This window comes from Chrysemys picta, chromosome 17 (assembly GCF_011386835.1).
Source record: "Chrysemys picta bellii isolate R12L10 chromosome 17, ASM1138683v2, whole genome shotgun sequence".
NCBI classification, from domain to species: domain Eukaryota; kingdom Metazoa; phylum Chordata; order Testudines; family Emydidae; genus Chrysemys; species Chrysemys picta.
In genome coordinates, this window is record NC_088807.1 from 7566649 (window position 1) to 7589511 (window position 22863).

A 22863-nucleotide genomic window follows, 5' to 3' on the forward strand; every position below is an offset into this window, starting at 1 on the left:
CTCAGGCAGCACATCTGCTGACTGAACTGCCCTGGACTCCTGCCAGCCCTGCAGAGCCAACACAACAAACCAGCAAAGCCAGCGTGGCTCTCGGAGGGCAGGCTGGGTTGGCACGGCTGCAGTTGGCACCTCTGCCCTGGCATCACCTTCACCCAGCTAGCAGGGGGCTCCCGAAACTCAGCCTGTTCAGACAGAACTGCATGCGCAAGGTGATTTTTGAAAACAGGGTTCTGGGTGCTGAAGTTAAAAATGTCGTTCCTGACACTGATAACATGCCAGTCACCTGGCTTGACCTATTTCTGGGAGATGCTCAGATGGGGGAGGTCTGAGAACATTAGCTAATTCTGGCTTGCATAAGGAATGGGACAGCTTTAAAATGTTCTCTGTATTGTTTATCTTACCATAACTCAGTGGCGCGACCTAATTTGGACGCTGTGTGATCATCCCATTTTAGAGGACAGTGCAGAACTAGTGGGGAACTGAGAATGATCAAGGCCTGGAGAACTCTCAAATGAAGATACGAAAACAAACAAAAAAACCCAACAACCCAGATTGTAACCTTGGAGGAGACAAGATAAATGTCTATAAAACAGTGACAGGTCCCGGCGAAGGTGCTTCTGTTCTTTCTGCCTCCTAACACAAGAACAAAGACCTTCCATTGAATTACAAGGCGGCGCATTCAAAACCGACACAAGGAAATAATTTTTCACACGATGTGTAATTAAACTGTGAAAGTCATTGCCACAGGAAACCACTGAGGCTAAGAACTTAAGATTCAAAAAGGGACTGGACATTTATGGGAATTAACCAAAAAAAACCCCATACATGTGGGTGGGATATTAAACCTTGGCTTCAGAGTTGAGACCCCAGGATGAGACCTGATGAGGAGAGGAGATTATTTCACCTCTCTTACTAGGGGTTCTTACACCTTTCTCTGAAGCAGCTGGTGCTGGTGGCTGGGCTAGATGGGGCTCAGTTCTGATCCAGTCTGGCAATTCCTATGTTCCTAGAGGAGCCTGCATCCAGGGCAGATGTGCAGAGAGATGAAAGAAGAGGGCAAGGTTTAACTTAACACCCATATGAATTTATTCAATCCAGAGTCCATAGTAGAGTGCAATGATGAGAAATGGGACTTGTTCGGATAATCAGCTCTCTTTATGAAACAGAGACACAACTCTGAGAAACTCCTTAATGTCCTAAACACCTGCACAATGGAACGGCGCTCACAATGATTACTGGATGAGTTTGACTTTAAATACAGAGATACGGGGGTTCTCTCCCATGGATACAGCACATCACATGAATGCCACCAAATTCTCAATCCCTACCCGCCCCAAAGTTACTGGAATAGAAAATAAAAAGCTTTGGAGCCAGAGGACCATAGCAGCTTCCCCCCTTCGCTTTCTGTCCAGTATCCAAGGGGGAGAGTGGAAAGTTAGGCTTTTTTTAAAAATTAAAGTTAGAGCAGGTTAGTCCTTTTTCTTGTCCTCTACTGTTTTCTCCGTCTGGGCCCCAGGGGAGCCATCGGCCACGTTCTCTGTCACTGGGGCAGGGGAGCCATCAGCCAGGCCCTCCTTTATCACCCCCTGGGTGCTTGTTGCCTCCCCATCGGGTAGCAGTGCAGGGGCACAGTCCACTGGAGTGGTACCTTGTGTTAGCTGAGGGACTTGGCCCTCCCCACTTATCCCGAATTCGTTGACGCGTGTCAGATCCACCCGGTAGATCCAGCGCTGATACAGGTAAATGAAGAAGACGACATCTGTGGGAAGAGAGCAGAGCGAGCGTAAACAGCAGGCAAATCCCAGGCCAGATGCCCAGTTCTCTGAACTGCCCAGTTCTCAGTCCCCCATGGCCTATAAGTGCCTCGTGAGCTGCTTGGCAAGAGACCCCCAGGCATGAGTGACAGCATAGCTCAGCTGCAGCCCACAAGGGAGATGCTGAGGCCCTGGGGCAGAAAGGAGGAGGAAAGCTCTCTTTTCTCATGCTGCATGGGGAACTCACAGGCCAGCCCATGGAGCCATCACTGGACTCCTGGAAGGCTCAGTGGGAGAAGGGCCATGCAGCTGCAATATGCCGAAAGAAGTGGGGTCTTGAGTGCTGGGATCAGACACTGGTAGGGTCCCAGCTAAGCCTGGGCGATCCCCACACTGGCTGGGGAGAGACAGACATGCTACACCCCCATCCCCAAGTAGCACGGCATGCTCCAGGCCTGTACGACACATTTGTAAAGACGACGCATTGGCAGGGGATGGGAGGCTGGCACTGAGCCCCTTACCGTCTCGGAGGCAGCCTATCCTGTACATCATGGGCATTTTGATCACAAAGGCAAAGAGGTCATCGATGAAGGTGTTGAGTGCTTTGTAGGTGAGCATCCTCCAGGGCAGGTGGGCTACTGACTTCAGTTTGTAGTTTATGAACAGCTGCGGAGTCATTGTAATAAAACCTGGGGAGAAAGAGGGAGAAGTCAGGCGGTGGGCCCCTAGGCTAACTCCAGCCAAGGAACGTACAGCGTGCGTCTGGGGCAGGCTGGATGCCAACAGAGCTGGCCCGGGCCATGGAGTTATATCCTGGCAGAAATAAGGGCAAACCTTGCGCACAGCTGCTCTGCCATAAAGCAGGCCCCAATCTCTACGGAGCTCACCACACTCAGAGTCCCAAGAATAAATTGCTAAGGCAGAGGCGGGGAGGAGAGACCGTCTCAGCTATCTGAAATGGCAGTCACATTTTTTGCAGCGAGGCCAATCAGCCACGGAACCAGCTACTGAAGGATGGGGGGACATTCCTCATGATGTGAACCCAAGCCGATGTGCAAGTTGCTGGGCTGGACAGGATTCTCTGGCCTGTGCTGGGCAGGTGATCAGACTGGATGTGCAGAGTGGTTCCTTATGGCCTTAAAATCTATTAAATACAAGAAGGCTGCTCAAAACAGCAGGCACTGCAAGGAAGAAGGTTCCTGAGCCAGTAGTGGTGAGATTACATGAAGGGCCCGAGGCAGCCGATGCTAAGAGCAGGACAGTGGGAGGCAGAGAGGAGGAGGAGGCAGGCTGCCACAAGCCCAGGGAGTGCTTTAAAACAAAGACCAGTTGGCCTGGAATCCGAAAGGAACAGGGAGCCATAGCTTTGGGAGGCTGGTCAGCAGCCAAGCAAGTGAAAACAACGGGAGTTTGGTTTTCAATGCAGGTCGGGTGTTCTGTGGGTAAATTGCAACACGTTAGCGAAGGGAGGTCATGGCAGCCTTGCAGAGATCAGGAGACTGCAGGTCAGGGTGGACTGATTTAAATCACCTATCAGGAAACCTTGATTTAAATCACTGATTTTAATCTTGCTTTGCATTGGCACTGTTTAGTTCTTTTCCTAAAGAAAGGTGAATTCTCACTGGTTGGTAACAATTAAAACATGCTGATTTGCAACTAACTATACAGCCTTTACATTCCATCAGTGTTTCTATTGGCTAGCCTGGAGGATACACTATATTTATACATATTTTAACCAGTGATATAGCTTAACATACATTTATTCAGATTCTTAATTTTTATTTTATTATCTGAGAAAATGGTGAATGATGTTTCTTATTTACTACAGGATTAATTTTTACTTGTGATTTATCTCAAGCTGCATTTGCATGGAAAAAAATGCAAAGAAAAAAAAATCAAAGCATTTAAAAATTGTTCCAGTAGTTAAATAAAACGACCTTAAGTGTACTGGATATATAAGGGGGGGAAATAATTTTTACCAAACGTGTTATGCATTTAAAACTGATTTACTGAAGAAAGGAAGTATTATCTGTAGCTAGTAAATTGAACCAATTGTTTCTAGTCACTATGGCCTTCAAGACTTTAGAACTAATAGATCTCATCCTCTCACCTCTGTTTTATTCATCGATTGGAAGAGGAAAACAAGTTTTCCTGCTTTTCAACTCCCAATCGGTTTCTCAGCTCTGAATTAACCAGTTGAATAAATGGGGACAAAGGAAAACTCTCTGCACTTGCAGAGGTGACCACTGCTGTCAAAATCACTTTGGTAAACTCAGGGTCCAGACGCTTAGCCAGAGACTTCCACCATTTCAGTGGCTTGACTTTCTTTAAAACTTTGGCAGCACACACAAACTGCTTAATATTATTAAAATCACTACAATTAAATTAAAAATAGAGTGTAGATTTAGTCCTTAATACAGGCTGTCATAACTGCACATTGAATTTTAAATAATGTTGGTTTTAAGAAGAAAGATGTATTGTATTTAAATTAAAAAAAATCTAATTGAAAATCTGATTAAAAAAACAAAACAACTGTTAGCCCCTGCTGCAGGTGGGACAGCCAGAGGCCCCCTCACGGGCTCCATCTGAAACAAGCAGCAGTCACGGACTGCGAAAGCTCCAAGGTGGCAGCATAATGGGGAATGTGCGGGGCCTAGTGACAAATGCAGACATGGCCTTAGTGTGAATGCTCTGCTCTGGAGGAGAAAACGAACAGCTAAAGTCACTGGAAGAGAAAGGAAACAACTGGATACAGCAGGTTCTTTCAAGTGTTCAGGGAACTTCGCCCAATGGGAACAACCCACACATTGCCCAGAGGGGGGAGATGGGAGAAGATGGCATCAAGGAAAACAAGAAGATGTGGGAAAAATCAATCGGGAACTTTAATCTTCCTTTCCCATTTCCTCCCCCCGCAGACAGTCTCTATCCTAGACACAGAAGGAAAACGCTGAGGACTTATCTACATGTCAAGCCAGGACATGCATCTACAGCCCACCAGCTTTCCACATAGTAAACTCACCACATTGTCACTGCTACAGTTGCTTCGGAGTGCAGTGTGCGAAGCTGCACTCCGGCACTTTCACTGTGCTATGGTAGTGATCACATGGGACTCTAGTGTGCAGCAAGCTGGTGCCTTGCAGACAGGGCCGGTGCAAGGAAGTTTTGCGCCCTAGACGAAACTTCCACCTTGCGCCCCCCCCCGCCCCAGCCCTGCGGCAGCTCCCCGCAGTGTAGACTAAGCCTATGTGAGGAGGAGACACTGCAAACTTGGGAACAGCCTCTATGATCACAGCCTGCTTGGATTTCATCAGTTCATTTAGGCAGAAGAGGTTCCACCCGAGTTCACACTAGCAAGGCTGGATATTGACCCACACAGAAAAGGCAGTTGCCCAGCAATTCACCAGCATGCACTGTCAATACGCGGGATACGGCAGGAAACAGAACCTCTCTAAACAGAAGCTGATGATTAACAGTCTGAAGTTGCTACAGTAGCTTCCCCAAGAGCAGGGAGTATGGCCAGGAACAGACTAGAAGTGTGACTAAGTGAGGGACAGTGAAACCTAATCACTGCAGCCGAAACCCATGGGGAATGTCAATACCCAGAGTCTGAAAGGAGATTGGAAGTGCCTACACAATACCGCAGGGCACGCTTCCAAGTTGGGGTTAGGAGACAGGAACGAAGAAACAAGGAGACTGCAGCCACCTGCTCTGGATCGTGAGACAGAACACGAGAGTGAGACATGAGAACATAGAACATAAGGGCCATACTGGGTCAGACCAAAGCTCCATCTAGCCCAGTATCCGGTCTTCTGACCAGTGGCCAATGCCAGGTACCGCAGAGGGAATGAACAGAACAGGGAATCATCAACTGTTCCATCCTGTTGCCCATTCCCAGCTTCTGGCAAACAGAGGCTAGGGACGCCATCCCTGCCCACCCTGGGATAGACCTATCCTCCATGAATTTATCTAGGTCTTTTTTGAACTGTTACACTCTTGGCCTTCACAACATCCTCTGGCAAAGAGTTCCACAAGTTGACTGTGCATATTTTCTGTGAAGAAATATTTCTTTTTGTTTGTTTTAAACCTGCTGCCTATTAATTTCATCTGGTGACCCCCTAGTTCTTGCGTTACAAGGAATAAATAACACTTCTTTATTTACTGTCTCCGCACCCGTCATGATTTTATAGATCTCTATCATATCCCCCTTAATCGTTTCTTTTCCAAGCTGAAAACTCCCAGTCTTATTAATCTTGCCTCATGTGGAAGCTGTTCCATACCCCTAATTTTTGTTGCCCTTTTCTGTACACCTTTTGTAATTCCAATTAATCTTTTTTGAGACGGGGCGACCACATCTGCATGCAGTATTCAAGATGTGGGTGTACCATGGATTTATATAGAGGCAATATGATATTTTCTGTCTTATTATCTATCCCTTTCTTAATGATTCCCGAACAGCAGATGTGAAGCCAGACCCTATGCATGCAATATCAGGAGCTGGAGGCCTCCTTACTAGTACGTGCAATTCAGTATCTCTTCTCCCTGCTGAAAGCTCATCCCAATTGCAGCCATACATATGACCAGCCTCTAACAGGTGCAGAGCACTATTCATGGCCTCCCCCGAGTGTGGGTGGACCCCGAAGCTGGGCGCGAGAGGCCTGGAGGGGGTCAGGAGGCCTCGGATGGGGCCCAGCGACTCCAGCAAACTCAGGCACCTAGAACGCTGCCTTGTGCACTACTCACCGAATGTCAGAAGGAAGCCATAGAGCATGCTCAGGACCCACGAGTACCAGCCCTTGTGCTCCATGTACAGCAAGCTGTACACGGCGTAGCAGCCGAGCAAGGGGAAGAGAATCCACGAGAGATACCGGAATGCCATCTGGGGAGGCAATATTCAAAGGTGACCAGTCAGCTGGGAGCTGCACAGAATCCTGCTCAGGATGGGGGGGGTGGAGGGGAGGGAGAGCTAAGGGTACTGGGGCCCGCTAGTCACATACCCACCTCTTTGCAGGCCTGCTGCCTTGCTGGCTCTCCAGCCCTGGCTTCACAGTGGGGGACTCTGGTTAGAAGGGGGTTTCTGAACAGCACCTTCTGTGCATGGGGTCACAAGGTGCTGGACACATCCTTTCTCACTCACTTGCTAGCGCATCACAGCAGGGCTGGAAGCAGGGTCGCAATCCTTGTTCCCTTCTGCCACCACAGCCACCAAGGAGTGAGTGTGCTCCATGCCCCTTGAACACCGGTCGCTCCCGGGGCTCCACCTCTCAAAGACAGAGGAGGGGGCCAGTAGAGCTATTAGAGGTTCTCAAACTGGGGTCATGACCCCTCAGGGGGTCACAAGATAACCACTGACAGCCCTTAGCCCCCATTAAATTACGCACCCCCCATTTTTAATAAGGGGGAGAATCACCTTCAGAGACTTGCTGTGTGAAAGGGGTCACCAATACAAAAAGTTTGAAAGCCACTGAGCTACACCCATACACCGCCTCCCTGGCTCTGGGGATCAGACCAGCAGAGCGGCCAAGAGACGCATCTTGGGCACCCTTTAGCAGTTCATGACTATGATGTTTTGCTGAGATTTCCAGCTGCGTGAGGGTGGGACTGCACCATCACACACATGTGGCTTAATGACAACTATGCCTCAACACCTGCAGCCATGCCAGAAGGAAAAAGATAGAAGGGTGCAACTTGGGGCAGCAAGGCCTAGTGTGGGCACTGGGCCACACACTGAGCTGATGGAGGGGATAACGTGGCTGCAGACAGGCACATGGAGGGCATGCATCACTCAAGCAGCTGCCAGGAGTCAGAGGTGAGATAGACCAAGGGGAGTAGCGAACTGGAGACATGAAGACCCACGCGTCCATCCAGCAGAGAGGAGAGGAGGAACAGAACTCAGGACAAACAAGCCAACAACTAGAACGTGCTGTGGGTTCAGCTCTCTTGCAGGCCCCAGTGTAGCCCAGCTTAGCTAGGGAGCTGCTGTCCTGCTGGGAGAGCAGCAGCTTCCCAAGGAATAACCTAGAAGGGATGACCAGGGAAACGCTATCCAGGGCACCTCTCCTCTTTCGGGAGCAGGATCCTAATGCAGGGTACACCTGGGTCCCCTCTTCCTGGTCAAGGGGTCCCATGTCCAATGGCGTAGGAAGCTAACCCATACTATCCTGGGCCCCCACCTCCCAGAGGGATCCTACCATGCGCTGAAGGAAATCCCTCTGCCAGGCATTGGACTTACATCATCGTAGACTTTAGTAGACGATTCTATATATGTTGATTTATCTTTGAAGGTTAAACGTGGAAAAATCCCAGCGACTTTGTTGTCTCGATCCAGCTGTTTATCGACAAGAGCAGAAGTTACAGGGGAGGCAGTACATAATAAAGGCCACCAACCTGTCCCCAAGGGGGACCCTCCTGAGAAGACAGCCTAGCTGGGAGGTGAGCTCCACATGATCACTAAGGACTAGTGTCTATTGTCCACATAGCAGATTATGTAGCTCCCTCCCCCCACAAGCCTCGTGTATCAAGGCCTACTAAGAGGGCAAATTATCAAGCAATGGAATGGCTCCAGCATGACCTAGCGCATCCTGTATCAGGCCTGGATGGGTCTTGGAGGATGGACACACCAGTTGTGTGAGAAATACCCTGCGTTCATGAATCAATCCTTTCGGTAATCAAATGCTCATGTGCAGAGACCAGATGCACCACCTGCCTTGTGCAAGTGAAGTGTACACAAGGATCAGTGTGTCTAGCAGTGATGCCCTAGACAGAGACAACACTGAAGAGAACTACTTTGATGAATAAATGTTTTCAGTCCTACATGTCAAGATTAACTTCCCTAGGATTATCAAAGATCAGTGTCTTTTTATGGAAGCAACACATCCCCGTATTAATTAAAACACACTGATTTTTAAGCATTTTCTTGAATCTCTCTCTACAAAAGTGTTCACGGTTTGTCATGTTTGGCACCACCAGGTTCGTGGGAGAACGGGCTTTTGAATGATACTCAGCTCAACCCATTTCCGATGACACTATTATCAACATTTCCACTGACCATAGGACCTGAGCTGGGAGGCAGCAAGTCCCCCGGCCAAGCGGCAGGGTGACACCACTGAAATGATGATCCTGTAGATTTTTATCTCCCAGACCTTTCTATCACTAGCTTGCCCTTGGGATGCGGTTTTACTACTCCCAGACTAAACAGGAGATGAAGGCAGGCCTGCTGCTTTGAATAACTATCGTTTGTGTCATGTCTGCAATCCACTGGCAGTTTTTATCAGCACACACTTGTTCCAGATAGACCCCCATCTCTCCAGCTTGCAGGGTCACCATAGTGAATAAGTCACCAGGAGTGAACAGAACAGTCACACTGTGAGCAGAGCATGGAACAGAACCTGAGTTGCCACAGTCCCACTGCAGCGCTGGGGTGAAATCTATTCATGCAATCCCTCAGCTACGATCCTTGGACGCAGGATGCCTATTGGAACCCAGAGAGATTCCTCAGGCAGTGGAGCCCTCTCAACAGCAGACCGAGGCTCCGGCACACTCCCAGAGCAGATCAACCGACGACCCTCTCCACCTTCAAGTCATGCAGCAATACTCACCTCTTCTCCACATCATTTCCCAAAGGGCTACAAAGGAAGCAACTGCAATGGGCCACTCAGAAATCGCAGCCCGGAGCAAACCGGGATGGATCTCACACTCACTAGCTTTCTGCTTACACTGGCAAGGTGGAGAATTGGGTCTTCTACACAGGGCACCCCTTCAGTCTGAGCATATGCGGCCCACAGTGTATTACCTGGGCCGCAGGGGCCGGGTGGCAGGGGAACGGCAGCACTGTACCTCCAATCCCGTGGGGCCCACACGGCTGCCCCGGACCCTCAACCCTGCGCAGCTGCCCCAACCCTGGACTCCCACATGGGGTTGGCCGGCGGCCCCAACCCCTCCCCACGAGGAAGCGGGGAACCCGGCGGACCCTTGGAATATGGACCGGCCTTTAGCACACAGCTGAGTCGGGTCGCAGCTGTGTGCTAATTGGGCCAAATGCGGCCTGCAGGCTGAGAACTGCTGGTCTAGTGCAACGAGCCACGTGCTTACCCTGACATCCATGACTTTTGTGATTTTCCAGAGGTCTATGAGGAGCCCGATGAAGACGCTGACTTGAACCACAAAGTTAGTTTCGTTGTCCAGGATGTAGAGAAGAACCACAAGTGACTGAAATACCCCGAAGAACACAGAGCGGACGGAGAGCCCCTCCAGAGACTGCCTGCTGTTCCAGAACTGGATATCTAGGAGCCAGAGAGAAGAGCATAGAGGGAGAACTTCCTGAGCATAGGGGGGCCCTTCGGGGGCAGCTAGAGCCCCACTGCAGGGAGGAGTTTCCAGCTTTCTCCTTTACCCTATGAAAGGAGCAGAGCACAGGTCTACTTGCAAATGCCTTTCACTTCCATGAGTGGGAGTGAGTTGTGTTTCCCAGCTGCATGAAGAAGAAAATGGTCAGGCCAGCTCTGTGGGCCATGAAGGTGGTTCAGAAGAACCTGGCTAGAAAACCATCCAGTGTTGGCAGCACACTGACTTTGCCCTCTCCATTACGTTGTGGATACAGACTCTCCTGTGGCCGGTAGGTGTGTGGCTAGTGTGTGATCATTGTGGGGTCATTATACCGACTAAACTCCCAGCAGTGCCAGAGGCATGCCGCTTGCTGCCCACAGACTTTGTAAGGGAAGCACTTGAAGTTTGCAAGCCCCACAACAGCTGAGGAGTCTTATGAAACTGGTGGTTGGCAGAATGGAGAGAGTGCTCCTCCTGCCCTAAAGCACATTGGGGGGAATGGCAAGGAGCAGAGTGCAGAGAGTTAGGGCAGGTAGCAGAGGGACAGGTCAGCTGAGTCAGCCCTGTGGGGCCTCAGCAATTCATCACTGGAGAACCTGGGCCCAAGTGACAGCAACTATGTTTTCCATTTAGTCACATCCGTGCTCTTCACCTGCCCCAGGTGTTCTTCCTCTTACATTCATATTGCCACTAAGAGGGGCACTGAATAACTCTGCAAGGCCAATGCAGACCCAGGTTAAAAACCCTTCCTAAGAGGAGTGAGGACTGGCGCCAGAAGAGGAGATCTTCACTGCACTGCAGAACTTACCATTTTTGAAGGCAAGAAACTCAAATATGCTGTGAACGATGGAAACGACAATGGTCAAAGCCAGCAGATATGGATTGGTCTCCAAAAGAGCAACCTGGAAAAGAAAACAAAGATGTGAAGAGCCTATCCTGCCCCTCCAGCCAGGCCCCACCCAAAGGGACCCAGAGAAGGCAATCCAGACAGAACTGAGGGTTTCAGGTGGACAAACAGGAGCCAGAACGTGTGTGGAAAAATAACCCAACCCAGAGATGCTTTAGTAGGAACAACTGGGAGAAGCAGAAATGACAACAGATTTCAGAGTCACAGGAAACAGGAAGTTACATTACATCTAAGTGTGTGGGGTACTGTGGATACACTCCCAGGGACTGAGCAAAGCCCCCTGTGTCTGGCTTGCACTCCAGCCACGGTGATGGAGCGAGGATAGGCCCTAAGACGGACAGCTCAGAATAAAACTGCAGTGAGTGGCACAATCGAACTGTTATTGCCTGCGCCAGTCTCAGAACTTATTTCTGTAAGAAGGGATACGGCATTAATAGGATTAATTTCTAAACTAAAGGGAAAAGCTTTTAAAATAAACAAGGCACTTACATCAAAAGGTACACATGTAATTTTAATGGAAGCCTTTTGTAAAACTGCATATACCGAACACTGTCTCTTGAAAACACTGTTAAAGGGGACCAGCACTGCCCTGGTTCCTCATGCCCTTCCAGAATGAGGGAGGCCAATTCCTTACACTCGGACACTGCTAGATTAGGAAACGCAGATCCCTGCCCCCATGGGCCCCTTGGGGAAAGCACAGTACCCGTCTCAGACCTCACCAACTGACTGCAAACACTGCCCAGATTAACAGTGCTGCCCAGAGCACAGGGAGATTCGATACGAGCAGCAGTGCGGATCTGAACCCCTGCTGGGCACAGAGAAAGTGGTAGGCTTTGTTAGGGAGGGCTGAGGTCCTGCTACAGGCCCAGATCCTGCTGCCAGCCTCACAACGGAAGAGCTACGGGAGTTTGGGGGATGACGCCCCACATTAACGGCAATGCCCCAGGCAGCTGTTGATGGAGGGGGGGATGGGTTGCAGTGGCAGAGCCAGAATTTAAAGCCGAAAGGGAACAGTCTGACCTCCTGTCAGTCACAGACCACCATCCCCCACACCAGAACCCGCACACTAGCCCAGAAACCAAAAGGAGACCAAAGCATCACAACCCACAGGCGACTGGACAGGTTGAGAACAGGAGGGACCGAGGGGCACAGTGCCCGAGGCCCCCCGCAGTGGCAGGGAAACAATCAAGTGAGATACACCCAGCTAATCTTGACAAGTGACCAGCACCCACACACAACAGAAGGCAGAAAACACTCCCTCTCCCAACGTCCCTGCCAATCTGACCTGGGGCAAAAATTCCTTCCTGACCCCACATACAGCCATCCGTTCAACCCTGAGCACATGAGCCAGAACCAACCAGCCAATTACCTGACCGAGAGAATGCTCGGTACCACCTCAGAGATCTGGCCACCCCCACAATGTCCTATCTTCAGCTATGGCCACCTCTGATGCTTCAAAGGAGACAAAACCCTCCCAGAATACATTGAGGGGCGGGGGAATAAATCTCTGTCTGACGGCCAACTGAAACCCTGTAGGACAAACCCCCAGGTTGCTGAGCCCTGCCCCCCACCATCCCAAACAACCCCCATCAGATATTTGCTCTCAAATTTGTTCAGCTTTCTCTCAAAAATAATTTGTTAGTCTCTAAGGTGCCACAAGTACTCCTGTTCTTTTTTCAAAAATAATTGTTTGCTCCAGCAACTCCGAACCTCACCCCTCTGATGTTTAGAAACCTTCTTCTAACTACCAGCCTGAATTTGTTCCTGGCCAACTTATATCTACTTGTTCTTGTGCCAACACTGTCCTTTAGCTTAAAGAGCTCATCACCCTCCCGGTGTTTACCCCCTTGCTGTATTTACAGGGAGCAATCACATCCCCTCTCAGCCTTCTTTTTACTAGGCTAACAAACCAAGCTCTTCTGGTCTCCTCTCAGAAGGCAGGCCCTGCGTTCCCCTGAGCAGCCTGGTAGCTCTTCTCGGCACCTGTCCAGTTTGAATTAATCTTTCTTGAACATGGATGACCAGAATTGCACACAGCCGTCCAAGTGAGGTCTAAACAGTACCTTGTACAATGGCATTAGTACTTCTCTGGACGTACTGGAAATGCCTCGCCTATTATCCTAGCATCGCATTTGCCTTTTTCACAGCCACGTCACACTGGTTGGTGACTCAGCCATCCTGCAATCAACCCACACCCGCAAGCCTCTCCGCGGCCGCCCCGCTCCCCAGTCGCTTCTAACTGACGCACCCCCAGCTTGCAGCACCGATTCTTATTATTAGACTAGAAGTGCACGACCTTGCACTTCATATTATTGAATTTCATCCCATTTCTGTCACTCTAGTCTTCAAGGTCATCCCACTGCCAGCTCCCCAGAGCCCCACTGATCTAACAGCTCCTGTCTTGAGCTACAGAGACAAGATCCAAGAGTAAATCCTGTGATGGTTGACACCATTTCCACAGAGCATTCTTCAGAGCAGTACAGCGCTGCCTACACTGGCCTCGGTTTCCTTGGCAAGAATATCCTGGGGCGTGTCCTGTTGTACCCAGTCACAGGAGGCACCGATACAGCTTAAGGCTGAAGCCCTTCATACGTCCCAGGCTGAGTTCACCCCGCCACACCGGAAGCACTGGCTGAGAACAGGAGCGCTCAAAGCTGCCCTCTCCAGGCAAGGAGTGCTCAAAGAAACATCTCTCTCAGTCCTTGGTGAGGCCAGTTCAAGACTGGGCCTATGCATACTTAAAACACTTCCTAAAGCCATGCAGTGGCTGATTCTCTCTCTCAGAAGAAGAAAGGTGGGTGTTGGGCAGAGAAGGCAGGAATCAAAGGAAGCCAAGGGGACCTGGGCAAGCCCACCAGTTGCAGGGCCAGAAGGGAAGTGCTGGATCTTCCAGATGTGTGCAGAATGCAGCAGCACGATCCAGACTCTGCTGGGGTTTGATAGAAAAAGGAAACTGAAAGGGATCCCAGATGGTGGTGATGTCTGGGCCAGAAGAGAGGGATCAGGAGGGGGTAGGTCATTTGGGAATGTTCTGAAAAGTGCCTGAATGACTTAGGGGCCTAAGATGCATTTTCAAAAGTGACTTTGCTATTTGGCATTCAGGCTCCTAAGTCACTTAGTCTTCTGAAACTCTTAGCCAAACCTGAGCTGCTGAGGCATGTTAATATTAAGTTGATCGTATGAAATGAGGAGCTGTTGGAAAGTCAGGCCAAGACGGGGCTGGATGGAGGGGGACAGGTCAGGAGTGGAGAGGTACATTTGGGAGTCATCCACACAGGAACAGCAGCTGAAGCTCTGCGAGTGGGTCAGAAAGGGTGGAGAGGTGCGAGTCTAGGACAGAGGTCTGTGGGACCCCCATGGAAAGTGGCAGAGAGAGGGACCCACCAAAAGCAAAGCTGGAGAAAACCCACCCAGAGGAGATTCGTCAAGGCTGTCTAACCTTTACAGAATCCTGCTCCTCATCCGATTGCTCGTACAAGTCCTCGCCCAGGAAGTTCCACGGGGACTTGGAGCTCTGTGCGGCATAGAGCTGCCAGCGCCACAGCGAGAGTGGGCAGAAGGAGAGGCGGAAAGGCAGCTGCTCCACTGTCTCATTGATGGGGAAGTAATCCTTCTGCAGGTTCCAGTAATCGTTGAAGTAGAGGATGGGGTAGTAGTCACCACTGACCGCATCGAACTTCACATCTGCAGCAATGGGAGAGAGCGCAGAGACAGGGATGGGATAGCACAAAGGAAGTGAGTGAAGGTAGCTAAGACAGACAATGGAGACCCACCTCATCCTGCAGCTACCGAAATCATCCTAGACCAGCACCAACAGGAACCCCAGGCCAGCAACTGCTTCTATACAGCGGGCTGCACACGGAGCCTGAGCCTCCCGGCCTTCCCTCGGGAGAAAGATGCCAGCTCCTGCCGCACACAGGGTACTCCCAGCACTAAACGACTGCCAGAGTGCGATGGAGGAGGTCTTGCTTTGCCACAGAGGGACGGGAGAGTATAGCACTGTTCTCTCGGTGCCCAGAACTCAAACCCCATTCCCTCTGTGTATTACTGACCAAGCTCAGACTCGGGTATTGAAAGCAGTCTGAACACCATCCAATTAAACCAGGCCATTTGCAAAATTCCAGTAGATCAAACTGACTTCCAGGGAGTTTATGGTGCCAGCTATTTTCTTCTAAAGAGCGTTTGTGATTTGAATCTCAAGCTGATGGACAGTGCCGGTCTAACGACCCTGGAGACGGATGTTCATTTAGCCACAGAACAGATAGTGCATGGGGCGCAGCAGGGAAAGTCTGCCACATACATCCTTCCCTGACAGCGTAACAGAGTCCTTACTTAGGGGGCCACGTGGTGAGAGTTTACGCTCCATGACCCATTCAGTCCTGGGCTGCCACTGAGACAGGCAACACAGGGGCCCAATTACAAGGGTGAATTGGTTTGTGTGGGTTTTTTTGGCGCTGTGGATGCCTGCCTCTTAGACGCTGCACTGAAGCCATTAACTCACTTCCCGTAAGCAGGCTTGGCAGAATTCAATTTGCTTTTTAAAAAATAATTTTGACAGCTATCAATGCTTATTTAAGTATTTATCCAATTTTTACCTATTTATTTTTTCACAGTTGCAAGATATTATGGAGGGGGGTGTCTGACAGACGTTGAGATTAAGAAAGTTAAAGGTCCCTAAAAAGGGGCAGTGCTCTAGCTCTGCTAATGCCGGCATTATAACACTCTCTTATGTACCTTACGGGCGGAGTCACATTTTCAAGCAGCATTTTTCTTACCTTGCCTACCTAACAATACCAATCAGCACTGATGGAAAAGTGTGTGTGTGTGTGGTGAAATCAGTGTTTACCAACATTTATTGCTAAAAATCCAATCCTTCCAAGCCTACTCACAAGGCAATGAATAGATGGTAATAATTTAGTTACTACCAATTTGGGAGAAATGTATACTACGGAACTAGAGGGAAAGTCTCCAGTATTCCATTCCCAAACCCCTCAACTGCCCAATCCACAAGCATGCTGAAGAAATTAAGCTGGTCCAAAGCAGACAAAACCAACTCCACTCGCATGCAATTACTACGTTCCAACAAATGCCCCAAACTGGGCAAATAACATAGGAAAACTCTGCAGAGAGCTGTGATGGGAGGAGATGGCAAGACCAGCTAGAAGAACCAGACAGATTTGCTGTGAAGAGATGAGTTCTTGGAGCAAAAGCACACATTCCAAAATGGCATCTCAGAGAATGGGAAGTGCTGGCATATCCGAAGTTCTTACATTGGTCCAGAGGCGGTGGCACGCTACCCTTCACCCAGGGAGTATGATCGTCCACTATGTTGATGGTGAGATTAGGGTGCCAATGTGAGATCACCTCCACAGGGCCAAAGTCTTCTGCTCTCTGCAACAAAACACAAAGTCACATTTGGTACAGAGTGTTGGGGAATTTCACTGTTCTAGCAATAGCAAGAGGGCGCCACAGACAAAAACAGCCAGTGCAGCTCATTAGATTTGGGAACTGTAGGTAATTTTGGATTTGGTCGTGGGGAAAGAGTGCATAGATAAAGGCACTGGACTTCCACAATGCAGCTAAAGACACCACCTGACAGGGATGGAAGGACCTGAGGGGTTTAGGACCATGAGGGAGGCAAAGGAGAAGACAGTGTCATCCAAATCTCGGCCAAACATGGGCAGATGTAGATCAATTAGAGGAGAAACTTACTCCTGGAGGAATTCTGTGCCATTACACAATGCAGAATTTCCTTCCCCCACCCTGCAGAAATGAGCTGCAATGCTAATAGCCACCACTAGGGGCCACTGGACTCTGCAGAGCCCAGCTCACACATAGAAGACACTGTTAGAGGGCAGGAGAGGGAGCTAGAGGGTTCCTGGCAGCTGCAGTTCCCAGCATGCCGTGGGAAGAAGAGGGCAGCACGTAGGAAGCATTGTACAAACCTGGGACCGAGCATCAGGCTGTTTCTCCCTCTGGATCCCTGGGCTTGGGGAGGCATGATTATGTAGTGTTATTTTGACAAATAAAATGTGTAGAATTTTAAAAGATTGTGTGCAGAATTTTTAGTTTTATACTAGGAGATTTTTTACAATTTAAAACCCATAAGAACTTGATTTGTTTTGCTAGGTTTTAGGTAGCAAGGGTCTTCGTAATGTTAGTTAGTAACCCTTCCAAAGGCGCCACTTTGACAGGGCAGCTCCAGCCCAAATTGAAAATTTCTGAACCAGGTCAGAGCAGGTGTCTGGGAGCTCACTTCATAGGCCTTTGGTTCCACGTCTTTCACTTCAGCCAGTCAACCCCTTCAAGTGTCCATCAGTTTTCCCCCTCCTATCGGCTTTTTTGTGTCTTGTGTTTTTGCCATCTTTGTTCTCCTCCAGCCAGGAGGGAGCGAGAGATTAACACAAGTGCATAAGAATGACTGGACTGGGACAGGCCAATGGTCCATAGCCCACTAGCGACCGGCAGCAGAGGGAGTGAACAGAACAGGGCTATTTATTGAGCAAACCATCCCAGCTTCTAGCAATCAGAGGTTTATGGACACCCAGAGCTTGGGGTTGTCAGCACCAGCCAGTCACAGACAGGAAACAAGGATTAGATCAGACCAGACCACAACCAGCAGGGTGGCCTCTAATAATGCTTTTCTGCCCCTCACAAGGCTGCATGAGGCTGTAAATCAGCATCACCTGTGATCCAGTCTGGCACCCCCCAGCAAATAGCGCTGGGTTGTCCTGGGCCCAGAGACCACTCAGAACAGGAACACGCATGCCTTAGGGGTGAGAGCGCCAGGGCATTACAAGGGCAGGAGGAAGCCTTCTGTAGCTGGTTTCTACTTCTCTATCAGATTTGTATCGATTTTCAACAGAGGGTTTAACTGGGCTCCCTTTCTGAGTTAGCCCTTAACAGAGTTCTGCCTGGGACCCTTCTCCTCCTCAGTCACAAACTGCTCTGTCACAGGACTAGAGAGCTGAGGCGAAGAGGGGAGTTCCACAGGAGAGGCAGAAGTGACAGAGCAGCAGCACACGTATAGGAGCAGGAAAAGGTAGTTGAAAGAGCCTGGGAGGTCACAGTCCCCCAGTGCGATCGTCTGATAAAGGGGTGAAGGAAAATCTTGTATCAATACATCAGAGGGAGAACCAGGTAACGGTTCATTAAAGAGATGGAGCAAAGAAGTACCCTGTGTAGGCAGGAGAGTTCCACAGAAACATCTCCGCAGTACCAAGGATCAAGGAGGGTGAACCAACATCCATCCAGGGAACATTTTGGATGTATTCACTGCTGAGTCTAAGTTCTACTTCCCACTGGTTGGGAAAAGCATTAACCCACAGCAAACAAAGGGATACAGAGATGATTTAATCAAAAATCTGATTTAATTTAAATCATCAATCCACTTGTCGCAAAGCAGCTATTCCCGGGGTAATGACACCTGGGATACGGCAAATTCTGCGGATGTCCAGGTTCTGCTAGGGAGTGAAGATGTACTTTGAAATGTCTTTACCATGTGTTTTACAAGTCAATTTGCTTCACAGCCTCTCTGCGAAATGCTGTAGGCCAATGTAATCGCTCCAACACCCCACCCCAGCAGAGATCCTGAGCATTCATCCTATTCTTTCGAAGTGGAAGTTAGTACCCAACTGCACCAAAGCCTAAACTTCTCTCCAAGCACAAAGACTCATCTGGGTGTGGAAGCAGAGGTGAGAGAAAAGCCAGGGCCTCGCTGAATGAGGAAAGCAGTTAGTTACCTTTATCATTTCTGGATCTGCTTCCGTCTCCCCCGTCAGAAGATTCTTGGTTTTCTGGAACCGTCGACGTTTATATTTATTTATCACTAGAAGGATAGAGACAGGCAGGCAGACGTGAGTAACGCTGAATTCTTCCACTTATCAGTAACACACTCTGCAGGAGGCAGCCGCCCAAAACAGATCCACTTCAAGCAGCATCTCCCTGCTTCTCCTGACCTCATGAATTGGGACATAAAGTGGACCACTGACCAGGTGAATGAAAAGCATCAGTTCTTGGCACTTCCTGAACATCCTTCGTTCAAACTGGACATCTCGTGACCCCCATGTAATAACCTTGTGACCTCCTGCGGGGTCATGACACCCAGTTTGAGAACACCTGCTTTAGATTTATACAAATATTAAAAAACCCTATTCAAAGCTCACAGTAAATTAATATAAGAAAAGCATCCAATGGGGACATAATACCTTCTTAAGAACATGAGAATGGGCATACTGCATCAGACTAAAGGTTCATCTAGACCAGAATCCTGTCTTCCAACAGTGGCCAATGCCAGGTGCCCAAGAGGAAATGAACAGAACAGGTAATCATCAAGTGACCCTGTCATCTATTCCCAGCTTCTGGCAAACAGAGGCTAGGGACACCATCCCCGCCCATCCTGGCTAATAGCCATTTGAACCGTGTTATAGTCCTGGCCTTCACAACATCCTCCAGGGAAGAGTTCCACAAACTGACCGTAGATTGTGTGAAAAAATACTTCCTTTTTTGTTTGTTTTAAACCTGCTGCCTATTAATTTCATTAGGTGACCCCTGTCTCTTGTGTTATGAGAAAGAGTAAATAACACTTCCTTATTTACTTTCTCCGCACCAATCATGATTTTATAGACCTGAATCATATCCCCCCTTAGTCGTCTCTTTTCCAAGCTGAAAAGTGCCAGTCTTATTAATCTCTCCTCATACGGAAATCCTCTGACTCCCTGTATTACACAGGACTTCACCTAGTTACTCCGGCATCGAGCCCAACGGTTTGTTTGGCTAAAGCAGACCATCCAGAAAGGCGGTCAGCTGGAGAATCTGCCCCTTCCCTTGGCAGTCTGCACCCATGGTTAAAAGTGTCTGGCTTTACGTCAGTAGCAGCCTTGCATATTTCAAAAGATAGTCTCTGCAAAAGCCACATTGGGGAGATTTCTCTAGACCTCACTGAGATTATGCTCAGATGACATTCTACCTAGCTTCATGTTACATGACAAAAGACAGCCACATTCCCATCCTACGCAGCACAACACACTCCCTTTCCAACACAAAATTGCACCCACTCACTTCTGATTCATAGCGCATCGCTTTTCGGTAATCCTCGAGGATCATCCCAACTTCTTGGAAATAAGTTTCACTTACCATTCTCCAGAAGCCAACTCCTAGATCTGTTGATGCCCATCTGTGTGTTCTTTTTTTTTTTTTTTTTTTAACACACAAACAGGTCCCTTTCCAAAGGGCATTTATTCAAATTTGTATAATAAAGATAGAGACTACGTTTAAAGCCAGAAAGGATCAATGATCTCTAGTCAGACCATAACAGGCCCTTGAATTAATTCCAATCTTGATTTTAAGAGAGTCAGTGATGGAGAATCCATGAAAACCTTGTGACTTAACTAAAAGTAACTGGGGGAAAGGGGGGGGGGAGGAGAGTGCACGGAGGAATGACCGCTGGAGCCCCATGGGGGAGCACCCCTCCACCACAGGGAGGCACAGAGCCCCTGCTCCAGCCCACAACCGTGGTGCACAGTCCTGGCTCCAACTCCAGCTGTAGCCATGGCAGGGGGTGGGAGGGAGGCACATGACCTGGATGCAGCCCTGGAGGGTGGGGGCACACACAACCTGGAGCACATAGCCGCGGCGGGGGGCCAGCAGGGCCACAGCCAATGGGGCGGGAGGCGCATGCCCCAGCTGTAGCCATGGCCTGGGGGTGGGGATGTGTGTGGTATGTGCACAGCCCCGGCAGGTGATGGGGTGGCATGTGCAGAGCCCCCGCTGCAGCCGGGGGTAGGGGAGGCCACAACCCCGGCAGGTGGGGGAGAGGGGTAATGCTGAGAGCTGAAGAGCCATGGAATCTGTGACCTCCATTACTAAATCATATCCTTACTTATAAACTGCGTTCAAGTCACCCATTAATCTTTGCTTCAAGCTCAACAACTCATTGACTATCCTGATGCTTAAATTAATGAAAACAATCACTAACCCAGTCAGTTTAATGGCTATCGATAGAGTAATGGCCGACAAGCAGGACACTTCCAGTGTGAGGGCATTACCAGTGGGGAGGCACATGACCAGTGGAAGCACCTACACAAAGAAGATTCCAGACCCCTCTGGTCCCATGGCAATAACCAGATGGAGCGAGTCATTCAGAGGAGAAGCAGATTGAGGAAAATGCAGGGTAGCTGGAACGGTGACCCCTTTGTGTGCATTCAGTCCATAGACAAGTACAAACAATTTGCAGATAGTTGTGTTCAACAGACCACAACAAAATGAAAGTGAACAGCCTATCTTACCAGCTGCGACCTTACGGGAATTCTGCAGTGACTCTTGTTGCAGGGATGATCTGACAACAAAAGATCAAGCGGGTGGTTTAAAATAGCAATTCTAGTTTTAAACTCCCTCTACCGAGAGAGAGAGACAGAGAGACTGATTCAGTCCTTTGCACCTCGATGAAAGGACAGAATCCCAATTATTTTATTGCCATTAATGAAGCAACCCATTTAAAAAGCATCTTAGGGCTTTTCTACATGGCAAGTCAGGGTGTGAGCCTACAGCTCACTAGTTTGTGACACAGTAACTCGAAGTGTGGGCCCTCTTAGAGGGCACTAAAAATTCCCCCATGTGCTTTAATGTGCTCCTGTTTAACAGCAGTATGCCATAGCGCACTATGGACCTTTCCGTGCAGGGCCAACCTGGCTTAGAGAGGAAGTGAAAGCAGCTATAAAAATATGGAAGAAAAGGGAACTCAATAGTAATGAACATAAATCAGAATCTAAGAATTGTAGAAAACGGATAAGGGAAGCAAAGGGACACAAGGAGAAATCTATGGTCAGTAGAGTTAAGGGCAATAAGAAGGAGCTTTTAAAAATTATCAAGACCAAAAAGAATCCTAACAATGGTACTGGTCCATTACTAGATGGAAATGGTAGAATTATCAATATAATGCAGAAAAGGCAGAAGTGTTCAATAAAGATTTCAGGCTTTTTCCCAAATAAAGAACAGATGTAGTTATGTTATATGATGACACTCTTTCCATTCCAATAGTAAATTATGAGGATGTTGAAAAAACAGTTACCTCCTTTTTCATAAAATGTTGTTCTTCGAGATGTGTTACTCATGTCCATTTCACGTCCAAGCTTGCAGCATCCAGCAGGCATAACTGGACACTGCAAGACTGAGGTTCCTAGGGTTGTGTCTGGGACAGGAGATATTGGCTAGTGTCATTCGGTTGCAAGTAACTGGGAGCAGCTTACATGCCAGAGGCTGTGCGTGAACAGCCCAGAAGTGGGGGTTCTCACAGCAAAGCAGGGGAAGGCTGGCTCCCAGAGTCAAGGATTGGAGTGGCCTAGCCGATCACCGGTCCAGATAACACCAGAGGGGAACGTCACAGTAGGTAACCATTTTTCTTTGAGTGCTTGCTCATGTTGATTCCATTCTAGGTGACTCACAAGCAGTATCCTTGGAGACAGGCTCGCAGTTCAGTCTTGCAGCTTGTAACACTGCTCTACTGAAGTCAGCATTGTCCTGGGCCACTCTGCCTTTCTCCACTAAGGCGGCGAACTCCTGGGCTCGGTCCCATGGAAGGGCATCCTTGAACTTGCTGATGGAGTCCCACAGACTGAAGTTGTACCTGCCTAGGAGGGCCGGATGGTTAGACACCCAAAATTGAAGGCTGGCTGTCCAATACATTTTCCTGCCAAACAAGTCCAGCCTCTTGGCGTCTAATTTTTGGTGTGCCATTGGGCTGGCAGCGAGTGTCCCGCTCAATTGATAGCGAACACGACCAACGATGCTGCTGGAGGGTGGGTGTACAGGTATTCAAATCCCTTTTCAGGGACCCAGTACTTCTTTTCTGCCTCTTCGGAGGTAGGCAGAATGGAAGAGGGA

At 49.1% G+C, this 22863-nt stretch overlaps 1 protein-coding gene across 2 annotated transcripts in view; it reads right to left on the reverse strand.

Annotated features, from left to right (window-relative positions):
* Positions 1-1062: 1062 nt before the first annotated feature.
* The window catches only part of CLPTM1 (CLPTM1 regulator of GABA type A receptor forward trafficking), a 41658-nt gene continuing 19857 nt past the window's right edge, over positions 1063-22863 (reverse strand). For both annotated transcript variants that reach the window (XM_005295691.4, XM_042844470.2), the window contains exons 6-14: positions 18726-18811; positions 16254-16374; positions 14423-14667; positions 10885-10978; positions 9843-10033; positions 7984-8079; positions 6495-6630; positions 2276-2443; positions 1063-1759 (exon numbers count right to left, since the gene is read on the reverse strand). In XM_005295691.4, the coding sequence (XP_005295748.2) occupies positions 1470-1759; positions 2276-2443; positions 6495-6630; positions 7984-8079; positions 9843-10033; positions 10885-10978; positions 14423-14667; positions 16254-16374; positions 18726-18811 (1427 nt within the window). In that variant the 3' untranslated portion in view covers positions 1063-1469. The remainder of the gene's footprint in view (positions 1760-2275; positions 2444-6494; positions 6631-7983; positions 8080-9842; positions 10034-10884; positions 10979-14422; positions 14668-16253; positions 16375-18725; positions 18812-22863) is intronic.